General features: G+C 30.4%; 1 protein-coding gene across 2 annotated transcripts in view; it reads left to right on the top strand.

The window, feature by feature from the left end:
- Positions 1-17,277, top strand: part of Chi (LIM domain-binding protein 2 Chi) — a 222,682-nt gene extending 205,405 nt beyond the window's left edge. For both annotated transcript variants that reach the window (XM_014424250.3, XM_014424251.3), the window contains exons 5-10: positions 203-375; positions 2,132-2,389; positions 6,410-6,533; positions 8,528-8,655; positions 13,062-13,313; positions 14,586-17,277. In XM_014424250.3, coding sequence (XP_014279736.1) covers positions 203-375; positions 2,132-2,389; positions 6,410-6,533; positions 8,528-8,655; positions 13,062-13,313; positions 14,586-14,648 — 998 coding nt within the window. In that variant the 3' untranslated portion in view covers positions 14,649-17,277. The remainder of the gene's footprint in view (positions 1-202; positions 376-2,131; positions 2,390-6,409; positions 6,534-8,527; positions 8,656-13,061; positions 13,314-14,585) is intronic.
- The last annotated feature ends 309 nt before the right edge of the window (positions 17,278-17,586 follow it).

The following is a 17,586-nucleotide window of genomic DNA, read 5'->3' as shown; positions in this document are numbered from 1 at the left end:
GCTTATAGTCCTAGTAAATGCTTTGTGTTGCTAGGGAAACACAATATCCCAAAAAAATGCAGTACTCAATATTCATAGTTTTCCTATACTGAAAAGTCTCGACTCAAATGGTGAATCTTATCTGTAGTTTTTATATTGTTTAATTTTTTACTATTATTGGGTTATTGATTTCCATATCTAATTAACAATTAATATGTTTCAGCAATTGGGAGGACGTTAATCCCCAGGTACTTTAGGAGTATATTTGAAGGAGGCGTTACCGAGCTTTATTACAATCTTAAACACCCTAAGGAATCATTCCATAATACTAGTATTACTCTTGATTGTGATCAGTGTACTATGGTCACGCACCATGGAAAGCCCATGTTCACTAAGGTATGTTTAAACCATTATACAAATTATCACAATTACACCCATTAGTGTCTATTTTACTTTATATGTAACTGTATTAAAAGGCTTCTTCAATTTTTGCTAAATATTTGCCAGGGCTTCATCTCCGATTCTATATTTTGTAATTAAATGCATGCGAGGATGAAGATGGTATGATACAAATTTTGGAAGATTAATGCTCTTACAAATTAAGTTTTCATGGGGTTATCTTTACCTTGAAACACTAGCAATCCATTCTTCTTTAATCACTGAGGATTAGATTCATCATGTTATGGAAGAAATATATTAAAAACAAATTTTAAACATGATACTTCACTAATTTCAGCTACTGATTCCTTCCATTGAATGGCTTAGATCAAGAATTTGACCAGCCTCAGACATTTAGGATTTTGTCAAAAATTTTATTCCTTGTTAGTCTGTACTTATATACGATTCCTAGATGTAATCTAGTCAAACTTTAAATTTGTTTAAATTGAGGTATTTATAATTTTTTTGTGTTATAAATTTGTCAAGTGTTACTAAGCAAATTTTCATACACTTAAAATAAAGAAGTGCCATGTTAATCCCATTAGGTTTACAGGTCCATGGTGACCAAACACATTCTGGGAATGGTCTGCATTACTGTGGGTTAGAATTCTGAATTCCCTCTCAGGTCATTTAGTAATTGTTTCCTAGAAGGTCCGCAGTAGTGGTAACTATCCGAAATCATAGATGTAGGGAAACATATCCCTTCCAGCGGCAACTAGTGAAAATTATAGTTAATAACCCATCACCAGCGGTACAAATTTCTTTGGTTTGTAAAATTTTTTGGCTGTTAAGCTAAAATTCAACTGGTTAAGGAAAGCTTAGAGCAGGGTATCTCAGTAAGTAAGGCACTGTTACTAACTCCTGGGCTCTGTTATTATTTATCCTATTAGTGTAACTGTGAGTTAACACTTATGGTTCGGAAACCCTCCTGAGGCACACCCAGTCTCAATAAATCAATTTGGGAGTAACACCTGTAAGCCTAGCATGATCATGAACTAATCACCTCCTTGCATAACTGTTGTTCAAGAAACAGTACTTTCTTAGGAAGTACTGGAGCCCCTACTTTTCATGGGTTGTAAAAGAACATGTTTTTTTTTTTAATGGGAGGTATATCAGTTCTTCAGAACTTCCAACTAAGTTTTTCCTAATATAGAAGAGAAGTTTTGCTTAAATATGTATCCTCTTTTTGTCTTTTCATTCCTCTCCTAATTTTTAGTCTATTAAGAATATGGTCAATTGGACATATTCATCACTTTTTCTGATTTATTATTCAAATCATTATAAGTTTTTTGGTAAAGAAAAAAAAAAGGCCAGTACAACATATTTTGTAATATTCTTCAAATCTTTAAAATTAAATGATGATATTTGTTAAAGTAATTTTTGTTGTAAATTATGCTTATAAAATATGACGACATATTATTATTTAAACCAAATTAAAAGTGTGTTTTCTACATTTTGTAAGCTCAGGGAGAACCTCCTAATTGTATTATTTATTTTTTAAGAGTAAAGAAATATTGAGATGAGTAAGCTGATAACTAATTAATAAAAATACTTTAATTAAATTCAGAATGGTCATAATTACTATACTTAACCATTTTATCAAACATTATTTTACTTACCCTTGTTTGTTATTGTAATACTAGCATTATTTTATTATACCCTTGTTTGTATTGTTCTTAGAATTATAACATTTAACATTTATTAAAACTTGCAGTGGAGTGGCGACAGGGGCAGTGTGGAACCTGAGTCGTACTGTCAGGTTTGCACGGAAGGTAGACTGATCTTAGAATTCACATTTGATGACCTGATGAGGATAAAGTCATGGCATTTAGCGGTACGAAGCCATCGAGAGCTGGTGCCACGCTCTGTCCTGTCATTGCACTCCCAGGGCCAGGACCCTGCAGTCATTGACCAGCTGTCGAAGAACATCACTCGGCAAGGAATCACCAACTCTACCCTCAACTACCTCAGGGTAAGTGCTATATTATCAGATATGTGCAAATATTAGTTTTTAGTAAATTAAATCATAACTAAATTGTCATGGATACAATGTTGGTTTAGAATGGACCCTGAGAGAAAAACTTTATTCAAAAAAAGTTGTGCTGGGCAACTGTATTCGGTTGCTAAATGCACAGCATACTTAAATGAAGTCTGACAATTTTTTTTAATCATATAAAATATATGCATAGTTGAGTAAATAATATATTGGGTTGTAAAATAAGTTCGTAGTGTTTTTCAATATTTCAATTTAATCCTCTCTGTGCTTTTATGCATCAATTTCAACCGAGATTCCTTATCTTTAAGTGGTATTTTGCTTGCTCAAAATGGAAGAGATAAAAATTCATTTTCGTCATTTAATGATTTTTTTATTTCCGAAAAGGAAAATCTGCTGCACAGACGGTTAGCAAAATTTGCAGTGTGAATATCAATGATGCCGTAGGAGAAAGAACCGTCCATAAGTGGTTTGCTAGGTTTAGAACTGGAAATTTTGACTTGGAAGACGCAAAGCGCTTGAGTCGTCCTTCAACTGTTGATGATGACCAAATTCAAGGATTTGTCACAGACAACCCTCACTCTACGACGCGGGATATCGCAGAAATGCTTTTACCTCATGCAAGTGTCTCATAATCCCAAAGGGTTAGTTTTCCATCACGATATAACGCCTGTCCTCACGTGTCTTTGCAGACCGGTCAGAAATTATTGGAGTTTGGCTGGAATGTGATCCCCTCACCCACCCTATTCACCAGGCCTTGCCTCAACAGATTTTCACCTATTTTGGGCCCTTCGAAACTCTCTTAACGGGAAACACTTTAATTCGCGCAAGGACTGCATAACGCACATAGAGGAATTCATTTTGCAAAAATCTGAGAAGTTCTGGGAGAATAGAATTAAAAAATTACCTGAAAGATGGCAACATGTAATAGATCAAAATGGGTCTAATATAATTGATTAAAATATTTACAAGAATCTGAGGTTTTTATTTAAATCGGCAGTAAAAAACGCTACAAACTTATTTTACAACCCAATACAATAGTAATATAAGATTTTTTTTAATAATTTTTGTTCTTTTATTTATTCTCTTTCTATACTTTTTTATTTATCTTTTTTTCTTTTTATCCTTCTTCTTTTTTTTCTTCAAATTTACTCACTTAACCAAACAACATTGAACTCTTTAACATACATTGAATATAATTAAATTATAAAATATAAATAATAAAAATTTTGAATAAATAACAATGTAAACAAGTAATAGATATATTAGATAAAAATAATTATGAGAGATAGTTGACCGTGGATGATAAATGAGGAGAAGATGGTTGGGGGTGCGGTCAATGAAACACAAATAAGTATGACTAACTTATTTTAATGTGCCTAAACCTAACCTGGGCACATTAAAATAAGTTAGTCATACTTATTTGTGTTTCATTGACCGCACCCCCAACCATCTTCTCCTCATTTAGATAAAAATAATTGATAAAAGCAGTGATAAATATATACAAAAAAATAATAAAAGAATACATAAAATATGCAATGTGTGCATGTCCTCCTTCCTCTGAATGACCCCTATCCTAACTGTTTCCACCATCTTTGCTACATCCTGGATATCGACCCTGAGTACCTACATGAAACTCCTTGTTCTGCGAGATTTGAACCAGAGGCCTCTCGTGTTGAAGTCTCTTTTCCCAAAGCCCTCACGGAACTTTTCCATTCTGATGCATTTATTATCTTATGCAAAGGGATTCATTTATCATAAATTTTCTTCTTTTTCATTTCCACTTTATTTGCCTGGTGGAGGTCATTATTTTCATATCTTACGATGGGATTCAGAATGATTGCTGACTTCTTACCTTGGGGAAAGCTAACTGAAAATCGTATTGTATCTATATTTTTACTTGTAGTTGATTCCCTCAACTGAACTAAACCAAACCTAAAAAATTATCACTTCTAATGACGTCAGTTCTAATGACTTCTTTTTGTGATTCCATATTTTTAAGTAAATACACTTTCCTTAGTTTAGACCTGAATAACTTGAGGTTTTATTTAGTATGTTTGAAATCATTAAGCAAACTAACTTGTACAAAATTTTATAATTAATTTTAGCAATTTTCTCTTGCTATTACCATGGTTAGCCTGGTTTCTAATACATATAATTGTTGGCCTGCTTTGTTAAATCTATTATGAATTTTGCACATTAATTGTTTATCTCAAATAACCTCCCAATTACATTGTTCATCTCAAGTAAAGTTCTGAGTGAAAATTGAAGTTGGATGCATTTATTAGCTTATGATAGTTTGAAGAACCAAAAAGGTGCATTGAAATAGTTAAAAGTACCGTTTTGATCCTTAATCCATTCTATTCCAGCTTTTTTTGAATTTTTAGAGATCCAAGGAAACTGGTTAGAATTGCGTAACAAGGCAAGTTCACTAGTCGGTTTTAATTACTTTTCATCTTACTTTTTAGTTCACTGAAAATATTGTTCTTTTTGTTTTTATCCTATAAAACAAACCTAGTTCAAAAATGTATGCTGATTTCATTTCATGTCAATAAAATAAAAAAAGAATAGCAATACCTAAATTAGACTGTCCTCCTATGAATTTTAGTGTTTTAAAATTAATCGATAGAAATAAAACCATACCAATTTTTTTTTTTTTAATCAATTATCATTTATTTCATCCAAAATAAAGAAAAAGTCCAAAACTTAACTTTAGACCAATGATTCCCAAAGTGCACACCATGGTGTCATCATAAGGGTGCCACGAAATATTCAATTATACAATTCAACAAGTTTTTGAAATTTCAAATCTCAAATATTTGCGTTAACAATCCTGTATGCTGACAAAATTCCAAGAATTTAAGAACTTTCCAGTCTTTCATTGTTTTCATTCCAATCCGCATCTTTTGAAACGACTAGTGTATAAGCACGGCTTCCCCCACCCATGCTTTAGTCACTGAATAGTACGAAAATAGTATCTATTTTTAATTTTTCGCTGTTGTAATGGGTAATTGCTTTTAAAAAGGAAAGTTTTCCAATATTTCAAGAATGTCAAAAATTTAGAAATAAATCTTATGTATTAAGTGTGCCACGGAAAAAATTTAGGGAGCCGCAAACCAAAAAAGATTTGGAACCTCTGGTTTAGATGATAAATGTTGTCATAAGGTATTGGAATTAAAGTCATGATTTATAAATATATGAGAAATAAAATTTCAATTTTTTTTTTTAGATTGAAATAGATTTTAGTCAATAGTAATGCATCAGTAATGATATAGCTAAAGGCTAGAAATTGTATCATTAATCTTTTACTATTTATGGTTATATTACTTCAGAAAAGTATACAGGATGTTAACTAATTGCAAATTTTGTATGGTAGGGAATTCATAGTCAATTTTTTTAATTATCTTAGATTTTTTAATTTAATGAACATATGTAGGTATAAGTGCTTTGGTTTTAATGAAATTATTTAATATGTGATAACCAGAAATATGTGGAAATTACTTACAATTAATGTTCTTATATTTTTTTGGTACAGTAAATAGGTTTCACACAATAGTCCACTTCAATAGTATTATAGTCAAATATTGTTGAAAAAAAGACTTGAAATGGAACATTGTGGTGTAATCATAGCCTCCTTTGATTCTTATAGTGAATTCTAAAAAGATTTTGTACTTTATTTTTGTTTGAATTTCTACACCGTCTGCATGCTTATTGTCAAAAACAGTTGTAAATTGTTTGTGGTTGTTGGAAATTTACTATCAGTTATAAATTTCTGAGTTAAGAACACTAGAGGAGATTTGGAGGTCAGAAAAATAACAATACTCCCAAAAGTCTCTGACAATACCTGAAAAGGCTTACTATCATCATACTTTTTTAATAGATAAAAAGTTTAAAAGATTTGAATAATTGCTATGAGTATTGTATCAATGTAAAAGTCCTATTGAATTTTTTTAAATCTTTTTATTTATTACTAATAAATACACTTGTGTTTCTTTCCAGCTGTGTGTGATATTGGAACCAATGCAAGAATTGATGTCGAGGCATAAAGCTTACGCACTTTCGCCGAGGGATTGTCTCAAGACCACCCTTTTCCAGAAATGGCAGCGAATGGTTGCACCACCTGGTTAGTGTTTTTATTATACCCATTATATATTGATTCGTTTACTAATTCAAACATTATATGATTTGCATTTTTAATAAAAATATTGCTGTTCCTAAAACATTCAGGATTCTTACCACTAATTTTCTTATTAAAGGGAATTTGAAAAGTTTATTCATTCATTGTTAGAAAATGACTTCAGTGTGAATGTAATCATAGTAATATATTCACTCAACTCCTTCTCTGGCTTAACCTTTTTATTTATTTTATTATCTTATTTATTACATTTCTATTTCTTATCGGCGTTAATTTAAATGTTTGAGGACACTTTATTGTGAATAATTTTTGTACTTTTCACTTTTACCTAAGATCTTATATTTTAACTTTTCTTTGCTTTAGCTGTAGCTGAAATTTTAAGTTCACATTTTGAACCTCCTGTCTCAAATAAACGGTACTTAAAAAATATAGCCACTAGATTACATTATGGTACTGTATGTATGCAAAAGGTAGGCCTTGTGAATTTAAAATTACATAACAGAAATTGTAAGGAAATATGTGGATCAAGGAATAGTAGGAATCTTCCCCTTCAATTCCCCAATTTTTTTAATAAATGTAATGAATGAGTTAATTGAATATAAGAAAACAGGTTCAATACATATTAAGGTATTTAAAAAACAAAACATTTGAAATATAAAAAATCTGGTGCAGTGCATGCATCATGTAACGTTCACTTACCACTCCAAACATATCCTTACATGTTTCAAAAATCCATTTATTTGTAATACAAGATGACTTTGGGTGCCATAAGTTTCTTACAATTGAGGGTTTACCTTCAGGAACATCTGTAAAACAAGAGATATGTCCTTCGCCACATTTAAGGTTTATTTAGCGAAAAAAAACATAAAATAATTGAATTATATTTATTTAATAAACCAAAAGGAAAGAATAAAATTGCTATAAAGGTCAAAATATCATAACCTAAAGGACTTAACATCAGAAAACTACATCATAACCTTAGAAAAATAAATAGGAACTTTAGTGGTAAAACTAGAATCATTACAGAAAATTAATAAAGTTATGATAATGTATATTACATGATTTTCAAAGAACAATTGACACAGAAAACATTCAGATGAAATAATAAAATGTAATCTGCATATGGTTCAAACTATGAAAGTTGGAAACTGCAGCTGAAGATGTGAGTAAATACCTCCTCAAGGTGAATGCAGGGGTCCCTGAGGCGATAATGCAGCATTGTACTCAACAGCGATGTGCTTTTAAAGAATTGCAGAAGTAATGAACTAGCTGAAGTTCTGACATGTGATCTCGTTGCGAGATGATTGCACACATTTTATTTTTAATTAAATATGTTTTCTGCATAGTTTGATTCTATTAATTATATTCAGTTGTATTTAAAACATACATAAAAAATTAATTAATAACTTTATTATTAATAAAAGAAAGTTGATGATTCTTTATAAAGAAATTTTGAGTATAGAATTTAAAAATCAATGGAAAAGATAATTATTTAATGTAAAACCAAATAATGCCAAGCCCATGTTTATAACCTAAACATCTAATCATATATTTGTATCGCTTGGAGATAAGCTGCTTAATTTAGACAAGCCTTTATAGCATTATCGACTGATTGTCTGTTATAGTGCAGTGATCTCATCGATTACTTGTTGGTTTTCAAGACTAGTATAAGCCAAATATGAGGAATATCTATGTAAACATAGATATATTGATATCTCTTGGAGCTCAAGAATGTTTCACCCGTCAGGAAAGTTTTTAACTTATCTGCCTGATTCCAACTACAAGACACATTATTTTATCGAATTTAACCTTAATTAGTTGATAAATTTTATTATCAGAGGTATTACTATAGTCGAAATGAATTAATAATAAAATTTATTTTATTTTCTAATTTATTTTTTATTCTTTTCCATTCTAAAATAATTTGATTGAGAATAAATCTATTTAAATAGTTATTTTGATGTAATAATTGTGATTTTTAGAGTCGCAAAGGCCAGCCAACAAAAGGCGGAAACGGAAAGGTTCCCAAAGCGGAGGGGCAGCAAACAATGCCCCTCCAGCCCCTAACAAAAAGAGGTCTCCAGGTCCCAACTTCTCCTTAGCATCTCAGGTAATTGTTACCAAATAATAATAGTAATTTTTTAATAAATATTTTAACTTTAAAATAAATAGATAATTTTTAATGATAACAATGATGATTTTTAGTTGAGAGGTGTCAGTACATTTACAGCTTTGAGATATGCTAGTAAATAAAACCATCAATTTTATCTTTTTGAACTTCATTAAAGTAAACATTGTAAAATAAATTGTGTATTATTTTCAAGTGGAGTGAATTAGTGCTTGACAGTAATTATTATATTTATGTGTTTGCTGTTCAAACTTATTGTGATGTATTTATTTATAATACCTTCAAAATTTTAATCCGATTTTTACTATTCGAAATATTGTTATTGTGATTTCTTTATATTATTCTTTATTATAACATTGTAAATTTAAAGTAATATTGATATTTTCCCCTTGGTGTGGAACTTTTTAACTCAAAACAAGTCTTGTCAAACAAGACAAGCCTGGGCCTATCGGACCCAGTAACATTATTTGCCAATTTTTATTTCAGATCATACTTTCAATATGTTTGCACATATTGATTTATTCATTCACTAATGGATTTTACAACCATAATCAAAAATTAAAAAAATAAATGGGTTCATGACACCAAAATGTAAGAAAATAAATATCGCAATGGTTTCCTCGGACACACCTGTCAAACTGTGGGTTGAATTAAATTCCATAAAATAATTAAATTGTTTCAATAATCTTCAAAAAATGGTCACTGTCTTTTCATTATTATTCAAAATGTCTACTCTTATCTCTTTGACATTGCTTGTCAATATTCTTAAAGTATCCCTCTTAGGTTGTCATATATTCCTCTATAGAGAGTAGTTCTTAAGTTTTTTTTTAAGTGGGTGTCAAAAAGTTATAAAATTCTTATAAAAAAAACAAAACAAAAACAAACATAAATTAAAACTTATCTGTATTCTAAATTAACTGTGAAAATAAATTAGTTATAAAAGTGTCTTCTAGAAATTATACATACTATTGGACCAAATATTATAGTTTTCTTCTTCAAAATAATTATAATAAAATATATGATGGTGTTATTTTATATATATAATAGATATGTAGTATTATCCTTATATCATGAAATTATTAGGAATTTAGGAAGGCTTAATCCTTTATAACATCATGCTACATCCATAACTTTTTCTTCTCTTTTCTATCTTCCTCCTTTTGCCATATTCTAGCATGGAGGGACCTCGATCCAAAGCTGCCAAGTCGCTTCAGTTGTTGGAGTGTTTTTCCTCCAATCCTATAAATGTATTCTTTACATAAAATTTTAGGCCTTCCATGTGGCCTCTTGCCAGAGCTTTCATCGCCTTTTCGGGTGGCCAGACCTGACTTGACCAAACCACTTAAGCCATTTTAGTTCAGGACTTTTCAGTTTCTGTGATTCTGCTTGTCAAGCATGATCCAGCTCTCACTTCCATAGATAACAGTAGAGATATGTACCGATTTGTAAATAAGGGGTTTGGTTTCGTGCCTTACATCTTGATGGCCAGCGATGCTGTTTCATATACATCTTTTGCAAAATAGAAAGTTTATAAGAAAAAAAAACTAAACTTTTCCTAGATAACAATTCAAAAATAAATATGTTTATATAATCAAACTACGCATTATTAGTACCAGGTTATATGAATATAAATACCATTAGATATTTAAAAAAGGTTTGTTTTTTTAATAAAAAATTATTAGTATATTAATAAAAAATAAATCTAGTTTTGTTTTTTGTTTTGTTTTTTTCAAAATTTACAGCAGAAACAACACTGGAGTAAAACTCTGGTACTGTTTCTGCTCCTAACAAAATGTTTTGAATTAGTTTTTTCAAGAATGGATTATGCAAAATGTACTTTTTTTATTGAAATTATTAACTGTTGAATATTTGTTTTGTTCAAAAGAATTATAATGATAAGTGCTTGTTGATAGTTCCAAACAAGAACTTTGCTTTGCTTTGTGTTAATTGTTGCACTTCTGACAAAAAAAAAAGTTTTGAATTGGATGTATTAGGAACAAAGTACAATAGTAGGCTGGGATTACTTTCTCTATCAGTGTCACTCTACAGACTGTCTCAGAGCTAGTAGGGCTATCAAATTTGTTAAATATAAAATAAAATTAAAATTTTTGTGCCAAATCTGCCAATATTTATGGCATTTATTGCCACCACTTTATATCACCAAATATCATGATAAGTGATATTTATTTTATTAATAATCAATCAATAAAACAGTTGTTCAAAACTCCAATGTTCTCTTAACCACATCATTGTCAATAGAAATTTGTTGAAAAGAATTTATAACATGAGGACTTGTGAGAAACATGGATTTAAAAGGGCCTTTTTAGATATCAAATTATTTGGCTGAGGAGGCAGGTGTTTCTGTTAATGTAAAAATCTTAATCTGAAATTTGGGAATCAAAACTGGAACCCTGTTAGGAAAAGACACTGACAGTTTAAAATGTAATATGGCTAGGATAACCATAATCTAAGGAATGTAATATGGCTAGGATAACCATAATCTAAGGAATGTAATATGGCTAGGATAACCATAATCTCAGGAATGTAATATTGTTCACTTCATCACTCAAAAAGTCCAAGGCAATTTATTTATGCCAGATCTCTTTTTATGGTGCATTTTGATTGCTTATGAGATTTGCAAACAGGCGATACAAAAAAAAAAACATGATGTATAAATAATGAAGAACGACATTATAATTTATATACATATTTACAATTTTATGGGGTCCGAATGGATAAGAAATTATTGAACAGGCGGGATTGAAAGGTAGGGAGGGTATTGGAGCGACAGATGTTGGAAGGGATGGAGTTCCATAGGGATGAGGATCATATAATGAACAATCTATCGAAAGCAGCGGTTTGGTGGGTCCTTGTGTATAAATCTGAAGACCGGGAATGGGTATTGCGGAAATGAACAGAATTTTGAATTGAAGGAGCTCAGAGATGTATGAAGGACGGGAGGATTGGATGACTTGTAAGATGAAGGATACCAGGAAATACTTACGATGGTAGGAAGGCTAAAGCCACTTCAACTCTGCATAAAACGGGTAACAGAGGCGTCTCTTGGGATCCCGAAGTTGAATCGTACACAGGAATTTATCAAATGTTTTAATTTTGCCTTGAGATCCCCAGAGACGTCCCCATATAGCAATAGTTGAAGTGGGGAAATATTAAAGAAGTGACTAAGAGCCTACGAGTTTCAAATGGGAATAGGTGGCAGAGGTAATTTAGACATTTTAAAGTGGAAAGGATACGGTGGAAAATATCGGATACATGGTTTTTCCTGGAAAGGGTTTAATCAAAAGTCATTTCCTGGTTTTTGATGGTGAGGTAAAATTTAATGGGATTATCATGTAGGACCAGAGTTGGAATATAAGGAACAGTTTTAAGGAGGTGATAAGAGCCTATTAAGATTGCTTTTGTCTTCTCCATATTCAGCTTCAATTTGTTAGCTCTAGCCCATTCACAAATCCCATCCAAGTCTTCTTGAAGTTTTTCTGTGGCTGGTAATAGTTCCGAAGGCGGGAAGGACATGTATATTTAGAAATCATTTGCAAAGATGTGGAATTCAAAGTGATGGATCTGGAGGGAAAGGTCATTCATGTAAATAGCAAACAGAGTAGGAGATAGAGAGGAACCTTGAGGAATACCATAGGAGAGGGGATGGTTCTTAGATGGAGGTTGACCTGAAAGCATTGTTTTTGTTCCACTATGAGTGAATGTGGGACCCATTTGGAAAACAGTTTTATTATGCCCATATGTTTTTATAATGTCAGCTATCTCTTGAAATTTCACTTAGCAGGTTCCTTTTCAAATATTTTGAACTATTGCTGAGCTTGAACAGAATTTTTGACATGTATCTTTTGAAGGATAGTACATACTAATTTTTTTTATTTTTGGAGCTCTTTATTGGTTAGTCCCGGTATTTTTTGACTGAAGTGGTAAAATGATAAATGTTTATCCCTTTGTTTCCTCTTACAGATAAAGTGTTGTTACAGTTTAGTATTATTTATATCTTAGAGATTATGAGAGTATTATTAAGAAAGTGATGAGTAAATTCCACCGATCTACTGGATATTCTTCTTGTGCTAATAGAAGAAGCATATCTTGGTTTTAAGTTTCTCAACTTATTTTTTTTTATTATGGGTTTTTTAAAATATTTGTTGTGAAGGTTAATTAAAGAATATAAACTTTTTATCTGTACCAGTATCCTCCTATACATCATAGCAGTTTTGCAATTCTTTCATGCACATACATAGATATCTGTTAAAAATCCTTGAACTAATTAATGTGATGCATTGATGTTATTGTTGAGGAAACAGTGATTTTTTAGTTTTCTTCAACTGGAGTTCTCATTAATGACTAATACAATTGAAATTGTTGTATAGGATGTTATGGTAGTCGGTGAGCCATCACTCATGGGAGGCGAGTTTGGAGATGAGGACGAGAGGCTCATCACGAGGCTGGAAAACACCCAGTACGATGGAGCCAACTCTCTCGACCATGACCCTCACCCTTTCGGAGACTCCCCTCTAGCGCAGGCCAATTCTTGGGGAGGTCCTGGTGCGCCAGAGCCTCGTTCGGCCCCTGCAAATACTCCCTCATCCCAGGATTCAGGGGACAAGAAGTCACCGGCTGCCGTGAGTTTTAATTCTTAATCTTATTTTAACTTTATTGATATAACACTGCTTTATGGCATAATTTATTAATTGAACTGCTATCAACCTTCACGTCTTATAATGACATAGCTTAGCATTATTTATCAGATTTTAGTCAATTTAGTGGTATATTTTGCACCATATTGTGCATTGAATATTGTCGTTAAATCCTTAAATTGTAAAACATTTGGTATAGAATGACACCAAATTATAATAGACCCCATCTAATTATATGGTAGATAATTTTGATTTCCATTTTAAAACCATTCCCTCTCTATTTATCGATAGTAAGTTATTGTTAAAGAGTTTACTCATGTATTGAGTCCTTGTTATGGTCCCTTTTTTCATAATATTTTTAAAAGCATCTTGGTATAAGTGTTGATCAGTTGGTCCTAGGTCTCTCGAAAAGGGGAGGGGAGGGGAGGTCAAAACACAATTCTAGTCCTAATACACTTAGGAACGAATATGGAAGATCATATTAAAAAAATTTCCATGCCCCTTTTTCTTAAATTTAGATCAATTGTAATATTTCAAACTGTTATTGGTCGAAATTTTGATGAATTCAATAATATTCTTTTAATTAATATATGTGGATCAACAAACTGGAACATTTGATCTCATTATTTCCCGTTTCCTCAGAGCATAAACCGAGTTATGTTTCCTCGATACATCTTTCTTGTATATTTAAAATTATTTTAATGTTTTTTACAACTTTCTCTCTATACATTGTTTTGATATGAAATATGATATGTGTATATATATGTAATATTTGTGAAAACTGTTACTAGATATGATCATTGTGTTGCTTTATTCAGTGAAGAGAGATATATTGATGACAAGTTAAAAATAACCTGAAAATTAATATTAAAATAAATTACAAATGAGTCATTTGAGAGACATCTCCATTTTTTATTTTTTTGGTGGATTTTTCCATCTAGATTCATTGGTTAGGGTAAGCTTCATCCATTCCACATTAAATACCACAAGTAGCTGATTAACACATATATATATACAATAAAATTTTAAAATTATGAAAAGTTTACTTATGGAGGTGAGATATTTCTCAAATGACTAGTTCAAATGATTTAATGGCATTTGAATAATATAAATGTGAAATATAGTGTAAAACACAAATATGAAATCGATAAAAAGTTATCCACATTTTAGTATGCTGCCATAGCTTTTTTTTTTTTTTAAAAAACTTCTATTTTATTCAAGATTTAACAATTTTGTTCTTGTTTTTTTTTGTTCCAGTTCTTCGACCAGTCAAACGCGAGTGCAAATGCTTTGAACAATGGTGTGTGCAAAAACGTGTGACAAAGTGAGCATTGGCCCGAAGAGAGGGTGGCAAAGTAGTGCCTTTGCACTGCATCCTCGATTCTTTGTACAAAATTCCTGCCCATTTAATCACAGATTTTTTTTTTTTAAAAAAACAAACATATATGAGGTATTATATATATATATAATATATATATGTACAAAATATTAAAAAAAATTAATAAAAGAAAAAGAAAAAAATTGCGAGAACTATACAAGAATGATCGTGTCAAATTCTGAAACACTATTACTGTTCCCTTTCTTGTTGTCGATCATTTTATTTTATTGTACAAATGAAAATAAGTGTCCTACGATTATATGTGCAATGGACTCAATTAGGTCAAATCGGATCGTACCTTAATTAATACTTATTTCTCTTCATTTTTTTTTTTTTTTTTTTTTAATTTTTTTTAATTTATTTTTAATTAATCTGATAAAGAGATTGTGAGAAGACAGATCAGTATTCCATAATGTGAGCCATGAGGAGCACATAAGGCTAAATTTAGTATAGTGGACGTTATTAATACTGTATGTGGAAATTTCCTTACTGTATATTTATTCTTATAGTGTTACAGGTAGACTTAGGTGAATTATAAAAAGCATTTTTAATTCAACTGAATGGAACATCACTTTAATTATGTAATGGAAAACTCATGGATTCGCCTTGGGATCCGTGTATTGTGATAGTTTTAATGAAGAAAGCGGACTGTGTAAAATATAAGATTTTTAAAAGCGAGAGGAAACTGTTTTAAGGAAAAGTTTTTTAGCTCATTTGTCAAATTTATTTTACTTGGGGGATAGCAACGATTTTATATATTTTCAAATTGGGATAAAAATTAGCACAAAATATTAAAGGGCCTATTCCGCAGCCTAATTAAAATTGCTGCCGGCAGATCTAGAGAGTAACATATTTTGAAAGGGGGGAGGGGGGAGCAACTTTATGCAAATTAAAAATTTAAAAAAAATACAAAAACAACGGACACAAGTAATTTAAGATAAAAAGTTTTTATTAATGTTTTATAACTGTGTAATTAATTTATTTTGTTGTATCTTGCACAAGTACCTGGGTTTTCAATGAGGATTTAATAGACAACCACATTACCTAAGCTGACAATTGGTTTTCTTTATTAATTACAAAACAAAAATACTAATTATATGTTTGAACCTGTAACATTAAATTGTGTATATGTTAATTGTGATTACAGTTTTACACATTTTGGTGACAATTTTATTGAGGCATTTATTCCTAGGGCGTAGGCAATTTAAATACATGGATTGTCCAAACTATGCAAGCTATAATGTTGAACTCTAGTTTATTGTAATAAATTGTTTTTAATACTCATATTTAATGTTTATTTATTATCATAATTAAGTTTTTTATGTGATGTAACAGCACATCACATTAGTTGTATTTATATATATTTATGTGCTTTTAAGAAGCTTGTGTTATTATAGTTTGAATGATCTGTGTATTGTTATTTTGAAACATTACTTGTCACCAATCGAGTGTAAAACTTTTTTTTATTAGTTGTATATTTTAGTAAATCTGTTACTTAAAAACATGGCACTTTGTATTGAATGTTTCTTTCTGAAGTAACCCGAATTTCACATGAGGGTTAATTTAGAAAATGTACAACTTTAAGATTTGTCGTTTATAAACATGGATGGAAAAGTTATTTTTGTAATTTTATAGTAACTTATGAGGCCTGGTAACATCCTTTGAGTGTTAATATTTTAAACTTTTTAAGGATTATAATTATTTTTAATGTGCATCTACAAGGGGAAGGCTCATTTAATCATTATTTATAATTGTTTCAATTTTAGAACGTGTAGAATTATTTTATCTGGTTAATATTTGGAGAAGAGTACTCGAACGGCCTAGCTGAGTAATCTGCTCGCCTCAGTACTATTCTCATTATCTTAACCTAATTTTTTTTAACAATTCCTTAATCTATATGTAAGCTAGTTACATCTGTCATTTTTAAGCACTTTCATAAAATACAAAATTATTCATCACTTTCCCATCCATGTTTAGATAAAAATAATTTCTCTTGTAATATTGTCAGAGCTAAATTATAATTTTATGTTCATTTCTTCTTACATATATGCCAAAATATGTAAATTTATTCCATTCCCTATTGTTAGATATTATAGTTCTTTAAAATATATCCGAATAAAGGAATTTTTAAAAGTGTCACACAAATAAATTCTTTTATAGGAGTGAACATTTATTTCGAATGTTTTTAAACTTAAAAAATATATATATCTATATATAAAGTTATATCCATTACCATCCTCTGTTCTGTGCTATGGTTTCTTAATTTTTTTTACTTTAAAGTGAAGATGGCACTTATACTTTGTAATTAGGTTCATTATGGATTTTTATTATTGAATATTTCATTGTACATAAGCCTCCTTTAAAGAAACAAATTTTTATATCGAATAAACTGAGAAATAAAGAATCAGCTTCCCTGGAGGTATAAATGCCATTCTTAGTTGTTAAATTTTATCACCTAGAAAATTTTCGACATTATTTTGTCCATACCTACTGTACATATTTAATAATTTCTTCTTTATTAAAAAAAAAATACATGAAAGAAACAAATGTGAACGAAACCATTTCTTGGTGCTTCAAGCCCAAAATTCATTTCCATGTAAATAGTTAAATTATATATAAATATATACATATATAAATAAGTAAGTAATATTAAAATAAAAAAAGCAAAAAAATGAAGGCTATTCCAGGGATTACTTTGTATATCAGTTTATATATTGATAGAACAAGGATTTTCAGATCATTTATTGTTATTGCGAAATAGGTGTATGAGTTTGTAATTTAAGTCAAAAAACGATTCTTAAAATATAAATTGTTTTAAAAAATTAAAAAAAAAAAAAAGAAAGAAATAGTTTCATATGATACAGCGCTCCTTATGGGGAC

The sequence above is a fragment of the Halyomorpha halys genome, unplaced genomic scaffold (genome assembly GCF_000696795.3).
Source record: "Halyomorpha halys isolate HHAL.00 unplaced genomic scaffold, Hhal_1.1 Scaffold459.1, whole genome shotgun sequence".
In the NCBI taxonomy this organism is placed as follows: domain Eukaryota; kingdom Metazoa; phylum Arthropoda; class Insecta; order Hemiptera; family Pentatomidae; genus Halyomorpha; species Halyomorpha halys.
This window is presented reverse-complemented; position numbering and strand designations above follow the sequence as displayed.